This window comes from Cherax quadricarinatus, chromosome 34, assembly GCF_038502225.1.
Source record: "Cherax quadricarinatus isolate ZL_2023a chromosome 34, ASM3850222v1, whole genome shotgun sequence".
Lineage (NCBI taxonomy): Eukaryota > Metazoa > Arthropoda > Malacostraca > Decapoda > Parastacidae > Cherax > Cherax quadricarinatus.
This window is the reverse complement of record NC_091325.1, coordinates 13,659,666-13,686,544: the sequence shown is the minus strand read 5'-3', so window position 1 is coordinate 13,686,544 and position 26,879 is coordinate 13,659,666. Positions and strand designations below refer to the sequence as shown.

The window sequence follows — 26,879 nt, the reverse complement described above, 5'->3', positions numbered from 1 at the left end:
GTGTTGACAGTAAGAGGTGAGGCTTCCTGCAGTGTAGACTGTAGGAGGTGAGGCTTCCTGCAGTGTAGACAGTAAGAGCTGAGGCTTGCTGCAGTGTAGACAGTAAGAGGTGAGGCTTCCTGCAGTGTAGGCAGTAGGAGGTGAGGCTTCCTGCAGTGTAGACAGTAGGAGGTGAGGCTTCCTGCAGTGTTGACAGTAGGAGGTGAGGCTTCCTGCAGTGTTGACAGTAAGTGGTGAGGCTTCCTGCAGTGTAGACTGTAGGAGGTGAGGCTTCCTGCAGTGTTGACAGTAAGAGCTGAGGCTTGCTGCAGTGTAGACAGTAAGAGGTGAGGCTTCCTGCAGTGTAGACAGTAAGAGGTGAGGCTTCCTGCAGTGTAGGCAGTAGGAGGTGGGGCTTCCTGCAGTGTAGACAGTAGGAGGTGAGGTTTCCTGCAGTATAGAAAGTGGTCGAGGTTCATACAGTGTATGCAGTGTAAGTATTTAGGTACAGGTACACAAATACAGTTAACACAAATTATCATACATAGTAACATGCGAGTAAATTACCCAGGATAACCCCCAAAAAGTGAGCCAGGGTAACTAATTTCAATTGTATAAGTACTAAGTGTTGGATTGGTAGCGTCATTGGATTTAATCAATACTTGGCACTATCTAGGCAATGATTCGTTTTAGATTCACGATATATTAAAGATGTGTTAGTATAACCCACCTTGTCTGTAACTTTTATGGGGTTATCCTAGGTAATTTACACACGTTACGGTGTATGATAAATTGTGTAACTGTATTTTTATGTACCCTTGCCTAAATAAATTTACTTACCTACCATCAAAGCTTATTATTAGTTAGTAAGTTAGACACAGAAGAATGCCAAATACGTCTCTGTTGTCCATCAATAAAGTTTATAAATAATAATAATAATAATTACTAATAATAATTAATAATAATGATAATAGGACCTTAACAGACCCCAATGGACATAGTCATACTGGATATTGATTTTATTGTGCTATTCTAAGTTAAACTTTTTTAAGGAGGTGGCTTGATGTCAGGGAAGGGCTCATGATTCAAGGCATTGGAGCTAACTCTCTCTTCCCTCGGATCGAACCTAATTGCCTTCCATTCCCTAAGCAACTGTATGGTCAAAAAGTGGGTTTAGCATTTTCCAATAAATGTAATAATAATGTAGGTTAACTACAGTACCTAATGTTGCCAAGGACCCCAATGGAAATAAGGACTGTAGTGGAAATAAGTTAAGGACCCTTGGAAATAAGATGAGGACCTTCAGTGAAAAGTAAAGGACTCCAGTGAAAATAAGTAAAGGACCCCAATGGAAATAAATCACTTTGTCTGACTTTTTTTGGGTTATCCTGAGTAATTTAGACACATGTTGCTATGTATGATAATTTGTGTAACTGTATTTATGTGTATCTGTACCTAAATAAACTTACTAAGCACAATTCTTTTAAGTACAGACATTGGTGGTAGATTATGTAAATATATCCAAGGATAATACAAGAAAGCTCAGTGTGTCTTTCCTTATTAATATATTGTTTTTATTTGTTTTACAAACCTAAATTCATTTTTTTTTTGTAAAATGGTCTGGAGGGCATGCATGTGTTAAGGGCACATGTGCCCCTAACACTTGTGTGCCCTCTAGATCCTCATAAAAATTACAATTTAGGGTTGTAAAACAAACAGAAAACCCATATAAATCGTGGAAGTAAGTCATACACAAGTTTTTATGGATGTAAGTTTATTTAGCAATAAGTACACGTAAATATAGTAATATACATGTAAATTACCTAGGATAACCCAAAAAAGTCAAAATGACTTATCTTTCAATAAATATACATAATCTACTACCAGTGTCTGTACTACAAAGAATTTTGCTTTGCAACCATTGTATAAATGTGTAATAGGTAATCCATGAAAGATTTTTTTTTTAAACTGAATGAAGGTTATCTTAGAAATACATTACATATGGTACTATAATAAAAATGAGTACAAACTGTTATGTACAATACTTTAATACTATGTATAAATTTAATTACAAATTCTATAATGCACCGTTTGTTACCACTGAGTACAAATAGCTTATATGTACAGTAATATATTACAGATATGAGCACAGTGACATACTTTTGTATGTTGCTGTCCTAAATACATAATTTTATCTTTATTCATATACATGTACTTAGGTAATTACAATATAGATATGAAATCCATATTCTGAATTTGATAATTGCATTTCACATGACAAGATGCAGAGCATCATAATGGATCCAGCAACTAAGTCCCAACATTGTTAGATAAAGAAAATTTTTGTTAGCACCACCTTCAGTTAGAATAAAAGTTCGCAGTTCAAATTCGAGAAAAGATGGAGCCAAAAAACTTTTCTTTGGAAATAACGTAGTGGAGTGATGAATTTAAAAACCAATGTAGTAAGTGCTACATCTATTGGAAATTTAGGAAAAATAGAATGAAAACATTACTGAAGACAGGACACAGCTCAGCACCCTATGCTTATCCCTTTTATTAACAATGGGTACTTCATTATTACTAAGACAGTCAAATAGGTGACTGCTCACAAGCCTTAATAGTGATTAGCTGACTGTATTTTAGAGTTCACCGGGGTCTTCATTCTGTCCCTCCTTTGAAACTTTTAGTGCCTCTAACATTTCATTTATTTTGTTATGGTATGATACAAAAATAGTTTGCTAATAGACAATAATGTAACTTGCCAAACCTTCTACATGTAATCTGGCAACTAAAGTTCCAGATTACTTGATTAAGTGATATTTTTCATCAAGAAATTAGTTGAAAAATTATGTTTGCGAGAAAGACAGAATTTTCAATGCCAAGTTGGCATTGTATTAAAAGCTATTGATTCAGTACAAAACAAATGACATTTTGTGATTGATGACTGAACATTGGATATACTTATACATACATAATTTCTTTAGGGAACCATTTTGATTATTTCATCTAGACACATGGATGTGTCCTTCACATAATAGAGCACATACAAATTATTTTATCATTCTCCTTTTTAATTTGCAATTATATAATCGCAGTGTTATGATTTGGTGGAGATATCCTTGTAGTCGTGAAAATATCTTGTACTGGATATACTTTTTGCATGTGTGTTCTGTTGATTTTACAGTCTATTAGTAATTTATTTAAAGACAATCTAAAAAAAAAAGTAAAAAATGGCAAGTGAATTTAATGTAATACAATACTGTAAATATCTTAGACTGGTTTTTATGATCCTTTACTGCTGTAATACTAAATTCTAGAAGGGTTAGAAATAGGCTTGCCCAGTTTGTTTTTTGCATATTAAATATTTTTTCTTAAGCAAGGAGATCCAAGAATTAATCCAGTGGCTTTGTTCTGCATTTTATAAGCCCTTCAATCTTTATTACTCATATGAACAAGCAAAAGTGTAGCATAATCAAATTAAGGAATTAATGTAAGCAAACTGCATTACCATTGATATTGTGTAAATCTAGATGATTTAATTAAATATTGGCCTTAGTAGTAATGTGAATTTCTTTCAAAAAGACAAATTTAACTCCTTTCAGATTCTCTTGAAATGGAGGGAGTACCTAATGAAAACATAAGAGAATTTAAACATATGACTGATTCTTTTTCTGCAAATATGATTAAAATGAGGCTGTTGAGCAAAGAGATACTTAAAGAAACAACTAAAATTTGGCCAGAACGAACAATAGAAGAAATGTTTTCATACATTTGGAGCTTGGATGAAGCTCAAAAGGCGCTGACACCAGTGATATTACCTGTTATTGGCAAGAAAGATTCCCTTTCTTCGTTTCATTTGCAAAAAGGAGATAGTGCCTACCAAATTAATGATCTAGATACAGCATTAAAATGTTATAATTGGGCCATTGTAACTGCACCTCATCCAGACATTCTGGCAGATAATGTTGAGGCCCATGACACAGAAATGTATAAATGTTTGGCCCGAGGCTATGAGTCTCGGTCTGCTGTACTCTTTGCTCTAAAGCAGTATGAAAAATGCTCAAGGGATATTGATCGTTCTTTGGAACTTGATTCCTCTAAAATTTCATGTAAAATGATTGAAATGAAAGCCAGATGTCTAAAATTAATATCAGAGGGAAAAGACAAGCCATTTGAAGTCACAGCAGAATCTTTAAAGTCTTCTCATCTGTCATTTGCTTATACAAATCCTGAGCCACCAAAGTTATCAGAGGTCAACCCTACTATGCCATCATTGAGCAGTAGTGTCAAGGTGGCCTACACACCATCCCAGGGAAGACACCTCATTGCTGATAAAGACATCAACCCAGGTAATATATTATTTAAGGAAATTTTTATATTTTTTTCAACACACTGGCTGTATTCCACCAAGGCAGAGTTAACTAAAAAAAGAAAAATTAAAATTTTTCTTTTTAAATTTAATAATTTATACAGGAGAAAGGGTTAATGTCCCCTTGCTCCTGGCATGTTAGTCGCCTCTTACGACACACATGGCTTTCAAAGGAAGAATTCTTTTCCACTTCTCCATGGAGGAAATATTTGCATGTTTATTAGTAATATCATTGGACACAGTAACTGATGCTGCTGCTATTTGTGCACAAATGTATATATGTATGTGCATGTGTGTACTCGCCTAGTTGTGGTTTCAGGGGGTCGAGTCACAGCTCCTGACCCCTCCTCTTCACTGGCCGGTACTCGGTGTGTGTGTGTGTGTGTGTGTGTGTGTGTGTGTGTGTGTGTGTGTGTGTGTGTGTGTGTGTGTGTGTGTGTGTGCATATACAGTGCTAGTCATGGCATTATGCTGCCCCTCCCCCACACATGTACCAAAACACAAACAAATACCATGAAAGATTATAGCATATATATTTGCACACTTACTGATGCTTTAATATTTGGTGCTGCGTCCTTTACGCTTAATCACATCCTTCACCCGTGTAGGAAGATTCTCTCACAAATTCTTGAGGGTTTGGGGAGGTATATTATTCCATGCCTCGTGTAAAGCAGCCTCCAGCTGCGGGATGGAACTGATATCCTTGCCCAGTAAACTTTGTTTCACTATTGACCAGAGGTTCTCAGTAGGGTTTAGGTCTGGGGAATTGCCTGGTCAGTCATTAAAGAACCTCACTTCACAGTCCTTAAGCCACTGAGCTACAGATTTGGTGGTATGACACGGTGCACCATCCTACAAAAAGCTGTTCAAGACACTGTACACTGTGTATGTTAGGCCCATACTGGAGTATGCAGCACCAGTCTGGAACCCACATTGGTCAAGCACGTCAAGAAGTTAGAGAAAGTACAAAGGTTTGCAACAAGGCTAGTTCCAGAGCTCAGGGGAATGTAGTACGAGGAAAGGTTGAGGGAAATCGGACTGACGACACTGGAGAACAGAAGGGTCAGGGGAGACATGATAACGACATACAATATACTGCGGGGAATAGACAAGGTGGACAGAGACAGGATGTTCCAGAGAGGGGACACAGAAACAAGGGGTCACAATTGGAAGCTGAAGACTCAGACGAGTCACAGGGACGTTAGGAAGTATTTCTTCAGTCATAGAGTCGTCAGGAAGTGGAATAGCCTAGCAAGTGAAGTAGTGGAGGCAGGAATCATACATAGTTTTAAGAAGAGGTATGACAAAGCTCAGGAAGCGATCAGTGAAGAGGCGGGGCCAGGAGCTGAGTCTTGACCCCTGCAACCACAATTAGGTGAGTACACACATACATACATATCCCAAAGGAATGTTAGGAACTATTTCTTCAGCCACAAAGTTGTTAGGAAGTGGAATAGTCTGGCAAGTGATGTAGTGGAGGCAGGAACCATACACAGCTTTAAGACGAGGTATGATAAAGTTCATGGAGCAGGGAGAGGGGGAGGACCCAGTAGTGGTCAGTGAAGAGGCAGGGCCAGGAGCTGAGTCCCAACCCCTGCAACCACAACTATGCGAGTACACACACACACACACATATATATACAGTGGACCCCCGCATAACGATGGCATCGCATAGCGATTTTTCCGCATAACGATTACTTTTATCGCAAAATTTTTGCCCCGCATACCGATTAAAAACCCGCATACCGATTTTCGTCCGAGACGCGTCCAATGTGCCCTCAGCCAGCCTCACATGTGCCGCTCCGTCCCATTGTTTACCAGCCAGCCTCCGCGGTAACATCCAAGCATACACTCGGAATATTTCGTATTATTACAGTATTTTCGGTGCTGTTTCTGGAAAATAAGTGACCATGGGCCCCAAGAAAGCTTCTAGTGCCAACCCTACACCTCAAAGGGTAAGAATTACTATAGAGATGAAGAAAGAGATAATTGATAAGTATGAAAGTGGAGTGCGTATAGCCGACCTAGTCAAGCTGTACAAGAAACCCCAATCAACCATCGCTACTATTGTGGGCACCAGAAAGACAATCAAGGAAGCTGTTCTTGCCAAAGGTTCAACTGTGTTTTCGAAACAAAGATCGCAATTGATGGAAGATGTTGAGAGACTCTTATTGGTGTGGATAAATGAAAAACAGATAGCAGGAGATAGCGTCTCTCAAGCGATCATATGTGAAAAGGCTAGGAAGTTGCGTGACGATTTAATTAAAAAAATGCCTGCAACTAGTGATGATGTGAGTGAATTTAAGGCCAGCAAAGGTTGGTTTGAGAGATTTAAGAAGCGTAGTGGCATCCATAGTGTGATAAGGCATGGTGAGGCTGCCAGTTCGGACCACAAAGCGGCTGAAAAATATGTGCAGGAATTCAAGGAGTACATAGAAACTGAAGGACTGAAACCTGAACAAGTGTTTAATTGTGATGAAACAGGCCTGTTCTGGAAGAAAATGCCAAGCAGGACCTACATTACTCAGGAGGAAAAGGCACTCCCAGGACATAAGCCTATGAAAGACAGGCTTACTTTGTTGATGTGTGCCAATGCTACTGGTGATTGCAAAGTGAAGCCTTTATTAGTGTATCACTCTGAAACTCCCAGAGCGTTCAGGCAAAAGAATGTCCTCAAGGATAATTTGTGTGTGCTGTGGAGGGCAAACAGTAAGGCATGGGTCACTAGGGAATTTTTCTATAACTGGTTACACCATGCATTTGCCCCCAATGTGAAAAATTACCTAACTGAAAAGAAATTAGAACTTAAGTGCCTCCTGGTGTTAGACAATGCCCCTGGTCATCCTACAGACGTGTCAGAGCGACTTTATGGGGACATGAGCTTCATTAAGGTGAAGTTTTTGCCTCCTAATACCACTCCTCTCCTGCAGCCCATGGACCAGCAGGTTATTTCCAACTTCAAGAAACTGTACACAAAAGCTCTGTTTGAAAGGTGCTTTGTAATGACCTCAGAAACTCAACTGACTCTAAGAGAGTTTTGGAGAGATCACTTTAATATCCTCAATTGTGTAAACCTTATAGGTAAGGCTTGGGAGGAAGTGACTAAGAGGACCTTGAACTCTGCTTGGAAGAAACTGTGGCCAGAATGTGTAGACAAAAGGGATTTTGAAGGGTTTGAGGCTAACCCTGAGAATCCTGTGCCAGTTGAGGAATCCATTGTGGCATTGGGAAAGTCCTTGGGGTTGGAGGTTAGTGGGGAGGATGTGGAAGAGTTGGTGGAGGAGGACAATGAAGAACTAACCACTGATGAGCTGCTAGATCAACTTCAACAGCAAGAGGCCACACCTGAGGAAATTGCTTCGGAGGAGGGGAGAGAGAAATTGAAGAAGTTGCCTACTTCAAAGATTAAGGAAATCTGTGCAAAGTGGCTTGAAGTGCAAACCTTCATGGATGAAAATCACCCTCACACAGCTATTGCAAGCCGTGCTGGTGATTATTACACTGACAATGTTGTGAAACACTTTAGGCAAGTCATAAAGGAACGAGAGGTACAGGCCACTATGGACAGATATCTTGTGCGAAAGAAGTCCAGTGACTCTGAAGCTGGCCCTAGTGGCATTTAAAGAAGAAGGGAAGTAACCCCAGAAAAGGACTTACTACCTCAAGTCCTAATGGAAGGGGATTCCCCTTCTAAACACTAACACACTCTCTCCCCTCCTCCCATCCCATCAATCATCACCAGATCTTCAATAAAAGTAAGTGTCATTTAATTGTGCATGCCTTTTTCAGTTTGTGTGTATTAAAATTAACATTTCATGTGGTAAAAAAAAATTTTTTTCATACTTTTGGGCGTCTTGCACGGATTAATTTTATTTCCATTATTTCTTATGGGGAAAATTCATTCGCATAACGATTATTTCGCATAACGATGAGCCCTCTTGCACGGATTAAAATCGTTAACCAGGGGTCCACTGTATATATATATATATATATATATATATATATATATATATATATATATATATATATATATATATATATATATATATATATATATATATACAGTGGACCCCCCGGTTAACGATTTTAATCCGTGCAAGAGGGGTAATTGTTATGCGAAATAATCGTTATGTGAATGAATTTTCCCCATAAGAAATAATGGAAATAAAATTAATCCGTGCAAGACACCCAAAAGTATGAAAAAAAAATTTTTTTACCACATGAAATGTTAATTTTAATACACACAAACTGAAAAAGGCATGCACACTTACATGACACTTACTTTTATTGAAGATCTGGTGATGATTGATGGGATGGGAGGAGGGGAGAGTGTCGAACTTATTGTTTAGAAGGGGAATCCCCTTCCATTAGGACTTGAGGTAGCAAGTCCTTTTCCGGGGTTACTTCCCTTCTTCTTTTAATGCCACTAGGACCAGCTTGAGAGTCACTGGACCTCTGTCGCACAACAAATCTGTCCATAGAGCTCTGTACCTCCCGTTCCTTTACGATTTGTCTAAAATGGGCCACAACATTGTCATTGAAATAGTCACCAGCACGGCTTGCAACAGCTGTGTCAGGGTGATTTTCATCCATAAAGGTTTGCAGTTCAACCCACTGTGCACACATTTCCTTAATTTTTGAAGTAGGCACAATGGATTCCACAACTGGCATAGGCTTCTCAGGGTTAGCCCCAAACCCTTCAAAATCTTTCTTAATTTCCATACTAATTCTCACCCTTTTTACCACAGGGTTGGCACTAGAAGCTTTCTTGGGGCCCATGGTCACTTATTTTCCAGAAACAGCACCGAAAACACTGTAATAATACGAAATATTCCGAGTGTATGCTTGGATGTTACCGCGGAGGCTGGCTGGTAAACAATGGCACGGGCGGCACATGTGAGGCTGGCTGAGGGCGCACATTGGACGCGTCTCGGCCGAAAATCGGTGAGCGGGTTTTTAATCGGTATGCGCGGCAAAAATTTTGCGATTAAAGTAAGCGGTATGCGGAATAATCGCTATGTGATGCCATCGTTATGCGGGGGTCCACTGTATATATATATATATATATATATATATATATATATACTAATTTTGCTTTTGGTTTAAGTTTGTCAGTAGTTTATATTGAATTATAGTATTTTATATAGGCTTAACCTAGAATTAGGACAAAATGAGGTCAGACAGATACAGGTAGGAGCAGGGCCAGACCTACGTTTTTGGGGCCCTGAAGCTTGAACTGTTTTTTTTTTTTTTTTAAACTCATACAGTAGACCCCAAATTTTAAAGCAGTGTGGACTAAAGTCACTTCTGGGGCCCCTCCAGGATTAGGGGCCCTAACATTTAAGCTTCATTAGTTTTATAGTAGATTGCTCCTAGGTAGGAGCAGTGATTCCAAGCATGTAAAGATGATATGAGTGCAAAGAAATGCTTAAAGGATTCTAGAAATTTTATTGCAAATCAGTTGGTGGAATAATGTCATAGGTAGTACGTGCTTCAACCAGTGGAAACTTAAAATTACACATATAATAAGTTTATGAAGATGGCCCTGTGAACTTAGCTGTACCTATTTAGCTGTAAATAGATGATTTTGTGCAAAAATTAATATTCATTGAAAAATGGTTAGATCTGGTAAACCTTATGGGGCAATACTGTGCACATTTCACCTGCCTCTGTGAATATCAAAGTTTTATTTACAATATAGTACTTTTTTATACAACAGTAGTTGTTGCACTGTATGAATAATTATTGGTTTGTTATAATAATGATCTTTATTTCTACAAGTACATGTACAATATGTATAGACCTAGCTGATATCAATGACATACTGCTATATGTATGTCATTAATGTCAGCTAGGTCTGTATCCATTGTACATGCATTTGCAGAAATAAAGATTAATATTAAGAATATTATTATTATTATTATTATTATTATGTTCAAAAAAAGGCTTTTTCTGCAGACAATCCAGAAATATAGTCCAGATCTTTTCTTTATTTTTAAATATATCACTGTTGTAGTACTGTAATGATAGATTATTATACTATCTCTTTCTTGGTGGGAGACAGCCAGTGTGTTGAAAAAAAAAATAGCTTCCAATCTATAGTCATTATTAATAAGAAAATTAGAAATAATACACTGCTAAGTAATCCTCTGCTCATTGAGCAGAATTGTGCACATTACTATTTTGTTTGATTTTTGGTTAAGAAGATTTTATTTGAAAAGTTAGTTGAACCTTTTAGGATTTATATAAATTCTTAAAAAAAAAAATAGCTGATTTGATTAAATACAGTAGTCCTCCCATATCCGTCGAGGTTACATTCCACATACCTATGATAAAGTTTAATTGATAAATTATGCACAGTAAGTAGAGAATTAGCCCATTTTTCTTTTTTTGGGAAGCACTTCACAGCTTTTCTTAGTCTTTGAAGAACTGGCTACATCACTGCTTTTGTGCTCTGGGGCCATTTTTTAACAAAATTAAGGGTTATTTTTGGGCTACGGTAAACTGCAGAAATCAAATCTATGGATATGGGTACTCTGTTTTATAGTAATTCACACTTTAACCCTCAAATTAGAGAGGAATGTTTGAATGACACCTAAGTGTGTCCTGGATCACTAAGTTGGAGTGTGATAATTGTCTATGGAAGACATTTTTTAATTGTCTATGACAGACCAGAATGTCATTTCAAGTTTCCTTTCTGAATTATAGATTAGATGCTAAGTGTTTCACTACATTGTGATTTTTTCTTTTTCTTTCTTTAATAAATTTATTTTTTACAGGTGAGATAGTGAGCATTGATGATGGGTATTGCAACATAGTGTACTCAGAGATGGTAAAATTGCACTGTACTGTGTGCATGAAAAGAAGTATGGCTCCTCTTCCCTGCCCCATCTGTGATACGGTTAGAATGTATAGGTTTTTATACTTATTCCATGTTGGTGGGTGCTGTGATGCTGGCAAAGGACTCTTGGTCCAATGATATTTTCTCCTATGTTGTCATAAGTATATATGTATGTGCTTTAAATTTAAAATAGTATCATGATTATGAATATAAGCAAAGTTGCACTAATTGTTCTATTTTGGTACAAGTGTGATTAAGAGTGAATGGCTTCCTGTACAAATATAATAAAAAATAATCAATTCTTGTAAAAAAATATTTGGCTACCAAGTGTTACAAGGAGGATTACCAATTTATTCCTAAGCAGAAATTGCCTAATTTATGCACATCATATCAGCCAGATTTAAGCTAAATCTAATTAATAAGTTTTTCCAGTTAAATGTGTAAGTATTAACTATCATGTTCCTCAGTGTCTGATAGATTTGAAACGATAGATTTGAAACTTTAGATGCCAGGGTTTGAGAAGCATTTATGCCCTTAGGGATCCCTGTGTTTCTATAATGAGAAATTGTCAAGTTCCCAGGTGTTTCAGCCTTCTCCCTAACCTTACCAATGTAATGGTATGTTTCATAACTCCCAAATTTAACAAGAACATAGTCACTCTGTTCTGTGCTCTGTAACACAATTTTTTCCTCTGTTAGGGATTTCAGTTCATCATCAAGCATTTTGACACCTAGGTCATCCAAGTCTATTCAGGAGCTGCTGGAATTGTTGCAGAAGATACCTCTTTGGGCACTGGTCTTTGGCTTTATGCCTTGTGCTGAGGAGCTGGGTCTTGCTGCTGATAAGTTGTCACTTCCTTGTGCTGGTAGATCTGCAAGACTGAAGCTTCTTCCTCTGGGTACCTTAATTGCCATACCATGAGAAGCTCTTTGCCTTATGCTGATTTCTATTGTCTCATTTAGGTAATCCAGAAGAATGGGGCTAACCTCATCTCCAGATGTCACTTGACTTGTTTAGGTCTAAAGGGTGTATACAGTAAGATCTGAATCTTGAGTCCACCAAAGGCTCTCACTTATCCATTTGTTACATGAGACTCAGAAGCAGTCTTGTTAGTAACCATTTTTGGAAATTTGTTACACTCTTCTCTTTTCCTTCCTTCTAGTCAGGCAATGCCTTTCTTCAATCATGTTTAAGAGGGCCATACAGATATTCCAAGGCTGCATGACTTGCTTTGAGTCGGATGGAAAAAAAAAATTCCAATTTTCTGTTTGCATAGTTCCATAACTTTGTAATTGATGTGAGAGTTAAAGTTATCTCCTATATGTACTACTAAAGTTTTGCCAGCAAGCAGTAAGCAACAGTGCTGGAGAACTACTCTCAAACCAATCAACAAATACAGTAGAACCTTGGTATACAACCAGCTCCCATCTTGAACAAAGCTCAGCACTCGACCAAACAAATACGACCTGCCAGAACCTCTTTGCATTTTTTGGTGTTTTTTGTATTGTATAAATAAGTCACCATGGGGCCTGTGAAGATTAGTGATAACAGCCAACCAAACAAAATTGGTTGGGAAGAACTTCTTTGATATTTGAACGGAGCCGCACTCGAACAGCCATCTGGAATGAATTAAAGTCACATGCAGAAGTTCTACTGTACCTCTGATTCAAACTGTCTGGAGCTTGTGTTGTTGCACAGTGCAACTAGTGGTCTACTCATTATCCAAGAGTCTTGAAGCCTTTTATCCTTGTAAACAATATGCAGATCTAAAACTTGATAAGCAGTAGTTAGAGCAAATATAACGGACATCAAATTTTTGGTGGTGGTGTTCGTTATCTTTCAGTATGCTTTGCACCTTGAAGACCTGCAACTTACCTCTTGGGTTTCCAGGTAGATTGGTTTAATCATAATTTGGGTCTTCCTCTTAATATGTGTGCACCATCTTGTAGATGAGAAACAGTTCTTTATGAAAATCTGTGCAACATATATACAGAGTTAATATTGGAGGTCTCAGATGCCCCTTCAGGTCATCTCATTTGCCCCATGTTACAGGTTTTCCCAAAATTTCATAATTACTAAATTACCTGAAGGTAGAATTAGAACAATGAAAGGGTAGAAGGTGTTAGCTGATAATGTTCTTAGCAAATTCTGGTAGATGGTTTGGCAGTTAGTGTGCTGAAGATTTTATGTGTTCATTTATAGGCTAGAAAAAAAAAATAATAAAAAGAACAATTTAGTGTACATATTCAAGGCCAGTGTGTTAAAAAAATATTGATTTTTTAGTATTAATTCACTAATTTATCATACTAATTTAATTATTTGAACTGTGCAGGGCTCGTGTAAATAAATTTGATAGTCATTTCCTGTACAGGAAGTCCTCATCTTATTAGCACACTGGGAACCTCCTGAATTGTGTATAATATTCATAATACAGGAAGTCTTGAACTTACGAACTCATTGGGGACCTGTATTGTGCATAGTATGATATTCACAATAAGGATATAATCATGATATTTTACCCAATACAGAAGATTCTCAATGTTTGTAAGTTGAGGACTTAGGGTACCTGGTCTCAATTTCCTTATCTTAGTTTCGGTTATCTTTGTGGTCTTATTTGTCACAGTTGCTACCATTTTCATGACTAATTATTGTTAATATTTTTGTATATTGAAACATATATAAAATATAGAGATTCTTTTTTACTTATTTATATTTCTTTTAGGTGGTATTTTGTAGTGAGGAATGTCGTAAAGAAGGATTGTCAGGATGCCATTGGCAAGAGTGTCCTATTTTGCCAACCCTGTATTTACCAGATATGGGAAGGAGACATGCATTAGCATACAGAGTAATGACAAAGACCTCTTATGCCAAGCTCAAGGAATTGATACCACTGCTGCGACTTGAGGCTGAAGAAAAATCCCCCATGAATCTTGGCTTCAACAATGAAGGAATCTATGATGTGGAACATTACAGAACAGTGTATCACCTGAAAACAAATATAGAAAAGCATTCTTCAGAAGCAGTAGTTGAGAGATGCTTAGAAGCTTTTATCATTACCAAACTTCTGCATCTGAGTGGACGCTACTTTCTTACCAGTGATGGAGAGCCCTTCACTCCAAGTCATGAAGATTTCGTCTTGACTGGCAGTACACTCGTACATCATATGATGAACCTCATGAGTACTGTTCGAGATATTACATTTTTTAAGGTATTCTTTCCAAATATTATTTACTTACGTTGAATGGCACTTCCTCAATCTGTTTTTCAAGAGAGTGACTACTGGCTCACAAATTTATGATTCTACTTTAAGTGATAATTTAGTTGCTGGTATGATGGCCAATACTTTTTTCCTGTTCATTACCTAGAAACCATGGTTTGATTAACTGTGTTGTGTTGTCAGTTGGTAAATGAATTAGGTCTTTAGGCTCTTTCAGAACTGAGAATGTATGTGATTAAGGCTTCAAGATGAAGTTTTGATTGTGATGTAATAGGGCTAACAAACCATGATGTGGGTGGGGTTAGAACCCATGCAATTGGATCCTGTGGACTGCACTGCAAAATCTAGCTGCACGATGGATCTCTGCTCTAATATGTAGCTAGATATAGATTTCTCATATTTGAAGTCACTTATGTTTAGCTGCTCATGTTTAGCTGCTATGTTTAGCTCTGCAGTCAGAATAACAACAAATTCCCACTACAGGCAGCACACTCTACCAATATTCAAAACTCGAAACCTACTCACCATAGAAAACGTCCATACTTATTACTGCACCTACTACATTTATTTATTTATTTATTTATTTATTTATTTAATAATTTGAACATACAGAGGTACAAAAAAATACAGGTAAGAGCAGTATGCCAATGCCACTTGTATGCATAGCATTATGGGCAGGCTTAAAATTAACTTAAGATTAACTAAGTAATGATGTAATCAGTGATAAAACATTATTGTAAACAGATAACAATAAAGCACAAATGAGTATTACAAAGACAGGTCATATGGTTGCATGCATTGCTGTACATTCAGTAGAATGGAGTATTCTGTTAGGTAGTGTATTTAAAAAATAACAAAGTTAGATTGGGTCTTAGGTTTAACATTTATGTGATATAATTATGAGAAACATTTAAGATATACAATTTATAAGGTTCAGTTATTCAGTATTTATTTGGTTTTGGGTGAGTAAGTGATCTTTGAGAAGAGACTTGAATTTATAAACAAGTAGTGTTTTTCTATATTTACAGGCAATGAATTCTAGATTTTAGGGCCTTTTATGTGCATCGAGTTTTTGCATAGCGTGAGATGGACACGAGGAACATCAAAGAGTGATCTGTGCCTTGTATTATGGTCATGTGTTCTGTTGAGGTTGGCAAGGAGATGTTTGAGGTGAGGGTTAATATCAGAGTTAAGTGTTCTATGTATGTAATAGGTGCAGTAATAAGTATGGATGTTTTGTATGGTGAGTAGGTTTAGTGTTTTGAATATTGGTGGAGTGTGCTGCCTGTAGTGGGAATTTGTTATCATTCTGACTGCAGCCTTTTGTTGGGTAATTAGTGGTCTGAGATGGTTAATTGTTGTTGAGCCCCATGCACAAATTCCATAGGTGAGATAGGGGTAAATAAGAGAGTGATATAGGGCCAGGAGGGCTGACTGTGGAACATAGTACCGTATCTTCGATAGTAGCCTATGGTCTTGGAAATTTTCTTAGAAATTTGTTGTATATGTGTATGAAATTTGAGTCTATTATCAAGGTGGATTCCTAAGAATTTTCCCTCTGTTAGCTTTGTGATAGGTGATCCGTTTATCATTATGTTAAGAGGGACATCTGTAGCTCTGTTACCAAACTGAATGAAGTAGGTTTTGTCAATGTTTAGTGTAAGTTTGTTAGTCCTCATCCAGGTAGATATTTTCTGTAATTCGGTATTTACAGTATTGGCTAGCATGACTGGGCTCGGGTGAGAGAAGACGTATGTAGTGTCATCTGCAAATAGTGTGGGTTTGAGTAATTGCGAAGCATTTGGTAGGTCATTTATGTATAGGAGAAAGAGAAGAGGGCCAAGGACACTTCCCTGTGGGACACCAACTGTAATTGGTTGTGCGGAAGAGTTTGCCCCATTTGTGTACACATATTGGCTTCTGTTGCTGAGGTATGACTTGAGGTAGTTGAGGGAGTGCCCTCTTATACCATAGTGTGACAATTTTATGTGGAGCAAGTCATGGTCAACTGTATCAAAAGCTTTACATAAGTCAATGAAGATCCCCAGTGGGACTTCTTTTTTCTCTATTGCAGTGTATATATGTTCTAGCATGTGTATAATAGCATCATTAGTATTTTTATTAGGCCTGAATCCAAATTGGCAGGGGTTGAGTATGTTTTGGGAGATGAGGTAGGAGTAGATTCGTTTATGAATTAATTTTTCGAAGATTTTTGAGAGAGGGTGTAAGTTGGATATTGGCCTATAGTTATTCAACTCTGTTTGGTCTCCTCCTTTATGGATCGGGGTGACCCTTGCTATTTTGAGAACTGTAGGGAAGGTAGAGGATTCAATGGATTTGTTAAAGAGTGTTGCAATGATTGGTGATAGCACTTGTGACACTTTTTTGTATATAAAGGGTGGTAAGGTATTTAAATCTCCTGTCTTGTTTTTTAGTGTGTTGATAATAAGGGAGACTTCGTATGGGTTAGTCGGAGCTAGGAACAGTGTGTTCGGGTAGTTGCCAGTGAGGTAGTCATTTGGTGGGGTATCTGAGCTTGGGATTTTATTGGCAAGGTTTTTTCCTATAGTGGAGAAGAAATCATTGAGTCTGTTTGCTGTTTCTGTTGGTGGGAGTTGGGGTTCATCTGATTTTGCTAATTTAATTTCTCTATTTCGTGATATGTTTTTTGTTCCTAGAATTTCTGATAGGGTTTTCCAGGTCTTTTTTATATCACCTTGTAAGTTGGATAATCTGTTCTCATAATACAATTTTTTTGCCCTTCTTATCAGGCTGGTTAGGATTGACGAGTAACGTTTTGTTTGGTCTCTGGTTATGTGACCCATTCTGTACTGTTTTTCATATAGGTGTTTTGTATTTATGGATTTGAGAATGCTGGGTGTTAGCCAGGGACTGTTCAGTCTCTTAGCTGTCATCTGTTTAGTTTTTTTTAGGGCAGTGCTTGTTATAGAGGTATTGGGTCTTTTTTAGAAAATTATTAATACATTCGTCAATATCTGTATAGATTTCTAGCTCAGTGTGCCAGTCAATGTTTGTTACTGCTGTTGTGAAGTTATTAATGGCTGCCTCATTGTGAAGTCTGAAGGTGACTTTAGTAGTGTCTTGGGGTAATTTACCAAGAGTTGTTATGAGGAAAGTAGGGTAGTGGTCTGTGGTATTATCTGTGATTATGCCTGATTTTAAAGGGGATATGGTGTTGGTCCAGATGTGGTCAAGTAGGGAAACACTAGTCTCTGTAACTCTTGTAGGTTTTGTTACTGTTGGTAGCAACATGCAGTTACTTATTGTGTTTGTGAATTCAGTAACGTGTGGGTCATGGTCTTGCAGGAGATTTATATTGAAGTCACCTGAGAGTAGTAAGTGATCTTTGTTCATGCGTGCATCAGTTATCATACTTCCTAGGTTTTGACTAAATCGGCTAATGTTTGACTGTGGAACTCTGTAGATGTTTATCAATGTGAGAGGTTTTTGTAGGTATTTGGATTTGAATTTAGCTATTATATATTCCCCATGTTCATCCCTTGTGCAAGTATTAGTGATACATTCTAGTTGGTCTGAGTAGTATATAGCTGTGCCACCCCCTTGTTGGTCTGGCCTACAGTTGTGTATGGCTGTGTAACCAGGAATGGCATAGACATCAGTAGTATCAGGCTTTAGCCAGGTTTCAGTTAGTGTAATGATAGACATATTGTCATGCAAGGAATTTAGTAATGCTATGAGGTCATCGTAATGCTTGCTTAAAGATCTGATATTGTAGTTGAAGACAGTTATGTTGTTGTTGGCTCTGAGGAGTGCCTTTGATTGTTCTGCTGTGTAGTAATTACAGTAACTGTTTGATTCATTTAAGTCATTAAATAAGAGGTTGGTATCAGGATCAATGCTTGTAATCATAAGATTTGTAGTGAATCTATAGTTAGAATTAAGTATAAAACAAAGTAAATATTCTAAAACTAAAAAATAGCACCTGAATTATTTAACAAATGTAAAAAAATGAGCTGAGGTAGTTTTTTAAAGCTAAAATAAAGGAGACAATATAAAGGACTAAAATAATTTGTGGTGAACAAATAAAGTGATGATCAAATAATGGAGCTTGGGAATATGATAGTAGGTAGTACTTTAAAGGTAATTCTTTAAAGTTATAATTAGGGAAAAACAATATAAAAGGGACTAATATAAGTTGTGGTGAACAATAAAGTGGTAATCAAATAAATGAGTTTTGGAATATAATGGCAAAATAGTGAACTTATTACACTTTAGCACCTGAGAATAGCACCTTGATTATTTTAACAATTGTGAATATATGAACTAGGGTAGTTATATAAAGCTAAAATAAAGGAGAAAATATATAAGGGACAAAATTAAGTAATGGTAAACAAAGTTAAATGGACAGATAGTCTCTATGAAATAATATTGGTTTAGGAGTAAGATCTGATTTGTAATATTAAATAAGTTGAGCAGTATATTGCACAATAAAAAGTAAAAAAATATGAGGTAGTTGGTACTAGCTAGCAAAAGATAGTTTTGGGACTTGCTAAAAAGTAATTGGAATATACACTAATTGCACACACAATAAAAGGTGACTAAAACAAGTAGTGGTAAACAAAATTAAATGGACAGGTAAGAACAATGAATAATATTAATTTGGAGTAAGATTTGATTTGTAACACAAAATTATGAGCAATTAATAGCAGTAAGAAAGAAGTATAAAGTATTGGAGGTAGTTGGCATTAGCTAGTGATGAAAAATAAAAAAATAATAATGCACAATATAATAGTAACGTACACTATATGCACCACACGTATATATGTATTAAGGGCACTTATCTAATCTGTTACAGAAATGTCAGCTTTTCTAAGGAAGGTAGAGAAATCATGTTCATTTGAGATGGTATATTGTTGTCCTGTTAATGTTTTTCGTACTAGTATTTTCCCATCTCGCGTGAAACACTGATGTATTTTGTTTTCCTGTTTAAGTTTTCTCAGCCTGAACAGAAGGTTTTGACGTTTTCTAGTTAGACACTCATTTATGTACACTCCATTTTTCATTGTAATTGCTGATTTAATTAGGTCCTTTCTTTTATCATATGAATGAAGTCTGATCATTATACTGTGTTTACTACCTGGTTTTCCTAGCAAATGTGTTTCTTTGATTTCATTGTTTTGCACGATGACTTGTACGTGGTCCTGTATTATCCTGATAGCAGTTTCTTTGCACTGTGCTTGGGTTATGTCACTAGGAATGTGAGGACTGTTTATTATAACTGCATCAGACAACTTGTCTTGTTCAGTTTTGTCGTCTTGGAAATCAAGGTATTCATTTAGTCGAGTGTGCATGTTCTGATTCCAGTCCTTGATTGCTTCTTCATCCTTCATGTTTATTGTTGCTATTTGTTCAGTGTGACTGGCTATAGCTGCTTTCAGAGTATTTTCTGTGTCAACACTTCCCGATGTAATCTTCTCTTCAAGGTTTTGGATCTTGTTCTCGAGGTTGGTTATCTTGGATTCTCGTCGCGCAAGTGTTGCTTTGATATCTTTGATTTCGTTTTCTAGGGCAATGATGTAGTCCTTGATATTGTCAGGAATAATCATACCTGAGTTATCATGGGTGAATCCTTTGAAGGGAGTGGAGTTGGAAGGGGAGTCAGCCATGTTTGTTGTTGTTCCCTGGGTGGTGGTGGTGAGGGGGGTTGATGATACACTGGCGTCCTGCTGAGTAGACAAGTTGAGTTCTAGGGTCCTTGCTGTTATTCTTTTATTACTGATGTTGTTTCTTCTGCGATATCCTTTCATAGTATCACTGAAGTAGATACTGTGTAGCTATGGAGGAGAAGGCTTGTTTTCTCAGAGCTTGGGTTAAGTGGTTGTCTGGCAGCGGAGGCAGTGTTTGGGTTAGCAGGGCTGTCTTCCTTAGATCTTCTAATTTTGTCAAGATTTGGGTTACATTCTTGATATTCTTGGGTCATTTTGTGGTCTACGTGGGTTCATGTAGTTGTACCTTCACTTAGGCCATCACAAGTTTTGATGAGCGATGGTTTCTTGAGGAAGAAGAGCTGGTAGGAGGCCGCTGCTGCCGCTAACTGCCGCTAACTAATATATCTTGAACACTTAACTCGGATATAAACCCTCCCCTCAAACGTCTCCTTACCAACCTCAACAGAACACATGACCATAACACAAGGCACAGATCACTCTTTGATGTTCCTCGTATCCATGTCACGCTATGCAAAAACTCAATGCACATAAAAGGCCCTAAAATCTGGAATTCATTACCTGTAAATATAAAAGAAACACTGTTTATAAATTCAAGTCTTCTCAAGAATCACTTACTCACCCACAACCAAATAAATACTGAATAATTTTATCTTATAAATTGTATCTCATAAATGTTTCTCGTAATTGTACCTCAGAAATGCTTAACCTCAGACCCAATCAAACTTTGTTATTTTTTAATTACATTACCTAACAGAATACTCCATTCTACTGATTGCACAGCAACACAGTAAATGACCATATGACCTGTCTTTGTAATACTCATTTGTGCTTAATTGTTATATGTTTACAATGTTTTACCACTGAATATATCATTGCTTAGTTAATCTTAAGTTAATTTTAAGCCTGCCCATAATGCTATGCATACAAGGGGCTTGGCATGTTGCACTTTACTGTATTCCTTTTTTACTTCTCTGTATCATGTTCAAATAAATAAATACTTGGTTCTTGACAGATTCAAGCTGCCCTTCAAGGCTTTACAAGGAGGGCCCCACATATACAGCACCTTTTTCGGTATTCTACGTTTCTGTTGGCTTCAAATTGACCCATTGCTCATTATGTACCACCTGCCGGTGATAGTCACCAGTGGGTGGAACAATGACTCAACTGTAAGCCAACAAAGACATGAACACCGAAAATAGGTGCTGGATATGCGGGACCATCCTGTATTAGTTACTAGTGCTAGTGCTTGGGTCCATAGCTTTAGCTGCTCTTGTACCTTTTAGAATTTTGTCGTATGTTTGGAGCCTACTGCTCGTATATCAGTTATGTTTAGTTCATGGATGATAACCATGTAGAACAATCTTTTGACTTGCCTCTTACCTGCTTGATCATGCCATTTCATCTTGACCCCTTCTGTGCTGGTGATATCTGTCCTAATTACAACCTGATCTGATGTGTGTGTGTGTGTATGCAATGACAGTGTTTTATGTAATTATATGTTGCCAGTTTTTGGCTTGCTATATTCCAGTCATGGCTCTGCTCTTGGCTAAATATGGAGATAATCTTTTGTGCCATTTTTTGACAACACTTCTCGGCTGCCCGTATTAGGTTTAAACCTGCTTGAAGTCTGCCATACTTGATAACTGCTTCCTCCAATCTGGAAGGGACATTATGTCCCTAGTCTCTACTTTCCACAGCTATCATGCTTCTGAATGCGAACTTGATTGGTGAGAGTTGCCCAGGTCTCATCTGATGCATGCTTACAACATTCAAGGAACAACTGTTTTAGAGTATGTGAATAAAGGCTGTATACAGCAAACCATTGCTGTTAGAGGTTATAGGTAGGGACACACATGGCATTTGTCAGTATGGCCTTCTCATTTTTCTTATTGCAGAAAGTTTCTTTTTTAACTTCAGATTTTTTCTAAAGCATTTGTGTATACATCTGCTTTTAATAGTTTTGTCACTGAAAATAGATTTGCATGTTTTTACAAAACATAAAATATATAAAATATTAGCTAATTATAATTTCCGTTGTAAGGATCACATTTAATTTTTTTTTTTATAAATTTTAGACCTTACCAGTTTTTATTCTTTATTTAATAAACAACTTGAGTCTCATAATTATTACTAATTTAAATTTTATTAAAATTGTTATCTTAGAAAACACAGGCTACATTTGGATTTGTGATACTGGCATTATCTTTTCAGCTATTTTTTTGATATGTTGCATGTATATAAATTACATGGGAAAGTGGAAAAGAATTCTTCCTCTGTAAGCCATGCATATCATAAGAGAACTAAAATGCTGGGAGCAAGGGGCTAGTAACCCCTTCTGTATAAATTACTAAATTTAAAAAGAAAAACTTTCATTTTTCTTTTTAGGTCACCCTGCCTTGGTGGGATACAGCCAGTTTGTTGAAAAAAAAAATAAAAGTGCATAATTTCTTAATAATCAATTGTCTATGAAATATGCTTTACCTCAATTTATTTACTGTTTCTGTTGTAGGTTCAAGTGGGTGTACAACAGCCAAGTCACCAAAGAGCTTGTGGTAATGGAATTTATTCTGCATCTTGTCTCATGAGTCACACCTGCAATGCGAACTGTTCTCCATTTTTCTATGGTAAGACTGAAATTGTGAGAGCAATGCACTTCATCCCAGCTGGCAAGCCATTAACCATGCAGCATGTTGCACATGTACATTGCTCATGCGAGACTTGTAAAATAAGTCAGGAACACCCCACAAAATTTCCACGAATATTAATTCTAAGGTGCATAAATTGTGATGATGGCATTAGCCCTGTCACTAAAGTATGTCCTAAGTGCCATCTAAACTATGGTGAAGCAGAAGGGGCAGCTGTTGCAGAAGAAGAAGGGGCAGCTGTTGCAGAAGAAGAAGGGGCAGCTGTTGCAGAAGCAGAAGGGGCAGCTGTTGCAGAAGAAGAAGGGGCAGCTGTTGCAGAAGCAGAAGGGGCAACTGTTGCAGAAGCAGAAGGGGCAACTGTTGCACCTTACAACTATATGGAGATCAAAAGGAAAATAGAAAAAGTTCAGTTACAATATGTGGTTGTCATGCAATTTTGCTATACCAACATCAGCTGCTCTGATAAAGAGTTAAAGGTAGTGCGCCTTTTGATCAAACTTTTATGTAAGTATGTGAAACAGCCATGTCATCTTCTCATAAATGCAACAAATACACTGCGCTTTCTCTGTGACAAGCGTGGCTCTTGTGTTTATTTTAAACATGATTTGGACTCGCCGTGTCCAGTTTCATAGAGTCAAACTAAGAAAATAAGGCATTGCATATGAAGCTTTTATTAGGATAATCTTTCCTTCTACAGAGCTTCATTAAGCTCTATAAAGCAAAAAGTTTTCCTAATTATAACTTGTTGAGCAGGCCTTTTTTTTTTTTTTTTTTTTTTTTTTAAACATTTTGGCAGTATGCCATTTGGATCCAATTAAGATACTGGTATTACAAAGCATTACTAAAAATCTGTCTCTTATATAAAAGAGAAAGTGATAATAGATCTATTAAATACGCTTCTGCAAATTTTCCTTCAAAGTCGCTTAAATATGATGGTTTTTGAACGTGTTGCATTGTATTTTAAGTTGTATAATGAGAAATCACATTTTTCATGCTGTTTTTTCTGTATATGGTATTAACCAAGAAAACAGGAAGCTTTTGTCCTATATTTGAAAATTTAACAATATACTATATAGCATTAAAACGTGTGTAGCTTGAATATATTCTGTTTTCCTTTAACAATGATAATAATAAGCATATATATAAATATATATCTTATAGATTCAGAGAGACAGTTAAAAATGCTCAGAGGAAAAAATATTTTGATTTCTCTCTGAAACTCTGAATATTCCACTTCTATTACAATATATAAATCTGTATCTTATTATAATCATAGTATATAGACATAACACTTGAATATTGCATATATAATCATATAACAATTTGCAGTTCTTTACTACTAAGAGTATACTGAAAATTTTTGTGATAATCAGTAGTTTTATATTTACATCAGTAATGAGTTAATATTTGCCCATTGTGTACCACACTACTTCAGTTTTTGTTAGTTAGGAATATTCAGAATTCTGTATGCCTTGCTCTTCAGTGATATAATCTGCCTTTAAATGATTGTAAATAAAATAAATTTTTATTTTCAAAAAAGTATAAGTATTATATAATTAGATATTTATTAAATACTTTATGGAATGTTCATGGGATGACTAGACTAGAACTAAAGTGACTTGATATTCTATAGTTGTGGTTGGATTATTTGCATACAAAGTTTAATATAATTCAGTTGTCTGAAGATCAGTTTATTAATTGTAATGATTAGGTTAAGTCCTAGGTACACCTACCATCCGACTTACGACCGAGCTTGTTTCTGACTAACCGGTCGTTAGTCAAAGTGGACGTAAGTCGAACCTTACTACTAAATATCAGCATCATATTATGTAATGATTTTATTTTGTTTTATTTTTGTATTTAATTTTTTACTTTACTTTTTATACTGCTAGTACTGTATTTTATACTGTAAGGTTTAGGAGAAACATTGTGTATAACACAGACAGTTGTTTATTTCCCAAAACATTTATATGGTGGTTATTGTCACAGGGTGTGCACTGTACTACTGTGCTGAACCTACTACTCTGGCATAAATATTACTCAGAACAACTGACACAACATTTCATAACAGGGGACAGAAAACAGTTTCTCATTATGACCCATGATTAGATTATTAAGTGAGCTTATTAGCTATGATGAATTTACTATCTTTGGTGGGTGTGCAGCACTGACCTAGCACCCGAATCTGCACACAGAAATCACCCTACGAAAGTAAAAGACTGGGTAGGCAGTGCAAAATACCCCCAATGAAAAGCAGGGGCACCATTGGTACACTAAGAGAAAACACCATGTGTCTGGGGCCCAAGACTGTTCAACAGCCTCCCACCATGTATGAGAAGAATTACCAATAGGCCCCTGGGAGGGAGCTGGACAGATACTTATTTGGTGCCAGATCAATTGGGCTGTGGTTCATACATTGGACCACATGTGGCCAGCAGTAACACCCTGGTTGATGAGGCCCTGATCCACTGGGAAGCCTGGTTATGGACCGGGCCGCAGGGGCGTTGATCTATGGAATACCCTCCAGGTAGACCTCAGGCAGGTAGCACACCCAGAATCTATGCCCCTGATGAGATAAGAGTGCCTAGAATGCTGCCCTGTGGCACCCCTATGTTGATAGGTTGAAATGAAATATTTTTGTTTTATTAACACAGAGGCTGTTTCCCACAGAGGTAGGGTGACCTGAAAAAGAAGAAACATTTTCACCATCATTCACTCCATCACTGTCTTGCCAGAGGCTCATCTACACTATAGCTAAAAAGCTGCAACATATCTCCATAAATGGCCACATGGTGTCTTTCATTGAGGTAGGACTATATGTATAAGCATAGCCTCTGATTCTGTATTGTTCTAATTTAGGCTGCAAGATGGTGTGATCTAATGTATCTAAAAGTTTATTTAGATTAGTAAAGAAGCTCATTGGATATTCTTTTACTTTTTTAGAGATGAATCGATTGAGTCAAGCATTTTACTGCATAATTTGTACTTTTTCATGGCCAGAAACCATACTGGCAAGGATTTAGAATTTTGTATTATATTTAGTCATCATTTCATACAATTATTTATGTATTTTTTATATAATAATAGTAAGTTAAATATTGGTCTTCAGTTCTTGGTTTCAGTTGGGTCTCAACCTTTGTGGACTAGCATAACACATGCTTGCATAATTATGTTTGGGTGAGGCTTGGGTTTTAAAAATCTGTTGAACAGTGTTGCAGTAATGTGTATTAACTCTTGAACAATATATGAGAATGTTAGCACATGCATTGCATACTTGTGAGCTTAACAGTATTTACATGTTAACTACATATCTGTACTGCATAAAAGAAATAAATATTTAATAATACTAATATCTTTGTTTCTACATTATTATTATTATAATCAAAAAGAAGCGCTAAGCCACAAGGACTATACAGCTTTGTTTCTACAAGTATATGTACAAGGCTTAGCTGAATTTAAAAATATTAACTTTGTTGTTTGCTCTTTTATTTAACGAGTGTTACTGAAGATATTAAACAGTTTATAGTTTGCATATGTATTTTATTCTGCTATAATTACATTTTGTAAAATAATTTACACGTGTAATATTGCCCTCAGTACTACACTACAAATGAAATGTGTGTTTAATGTTTCGATGTTTAATAACACTCATTTAATTTCTGGATATAACCTCCAGTTTTTAATTTTTAATTGTAGTTTTGCTTGTTTATCTTTAGAAATTTGTTTTGTTTAATCTTGTAGTTATTGTTTATGTCTAATAAAGTTGATAACTTAATCTTCATTGATTTTATTTTTATGACGTGAAGTTACAGTTCTGTGCTCGTACTTTTGTAATACTGACTCATGAAATCGTAATAATGTAATTACAGACAAATTGCAGAATGGGTCGGGTGTGTACCCATGACAGGTGAGTCTGGCTGTCAGTTGTAAAACTCACCTGCCATGGGTTCAAGTTCCACCTATTTTGTAATTTGACTTTTTTTTTGAATACTGCATTACCTGGGCTACCCAAAACACTTTACATAATGGATGCACTTCAAGTAAGGTGCCATGATGTCAGTAAAGGGCTCTGGATCCAAGAAGTTACTGATCTCCTCGGATTGAATTTAATTGCCTC

The 26,879-nt window shown here is 36.6% G+C and overlaps 1 protein-coding gene across 1 annotated transcript; it reads left to right on the top strand.

Moving 5' to 3' along the window:
- The first annotated feature begins 270 nt into the window (after nucleotides 1–270).
- LOC128693785 (SET and MYND domain-containing protein 4) lies at nucleotides 271–26,537 on the top strand. Its single transcript, XM_053783660.2, has 5 exons — nucleotides 271–288; nucleotides 3,582–4,328; nucleotides 11,128–11,249; nucleotides 13,912–14,397; nucleotides 22,627–26,537. The coding sequence occupies exons 2-5, from the start codon at nucleotides 3,593–3,595 to the stop codon at nucleotides 23,392–23,394; spliced, it is 2,112 nt and encodes a 703-aa protein (XP_053639635.1). The 5' UTR covers nucleotides 271–288; nucleotides 3,582–3,592; the 3' UTR covers nucleotides 23,395–26,537.
- The last annotated feature ends 342 nt before the right edge of the window (nucleotides 26,538–26,879 follow it).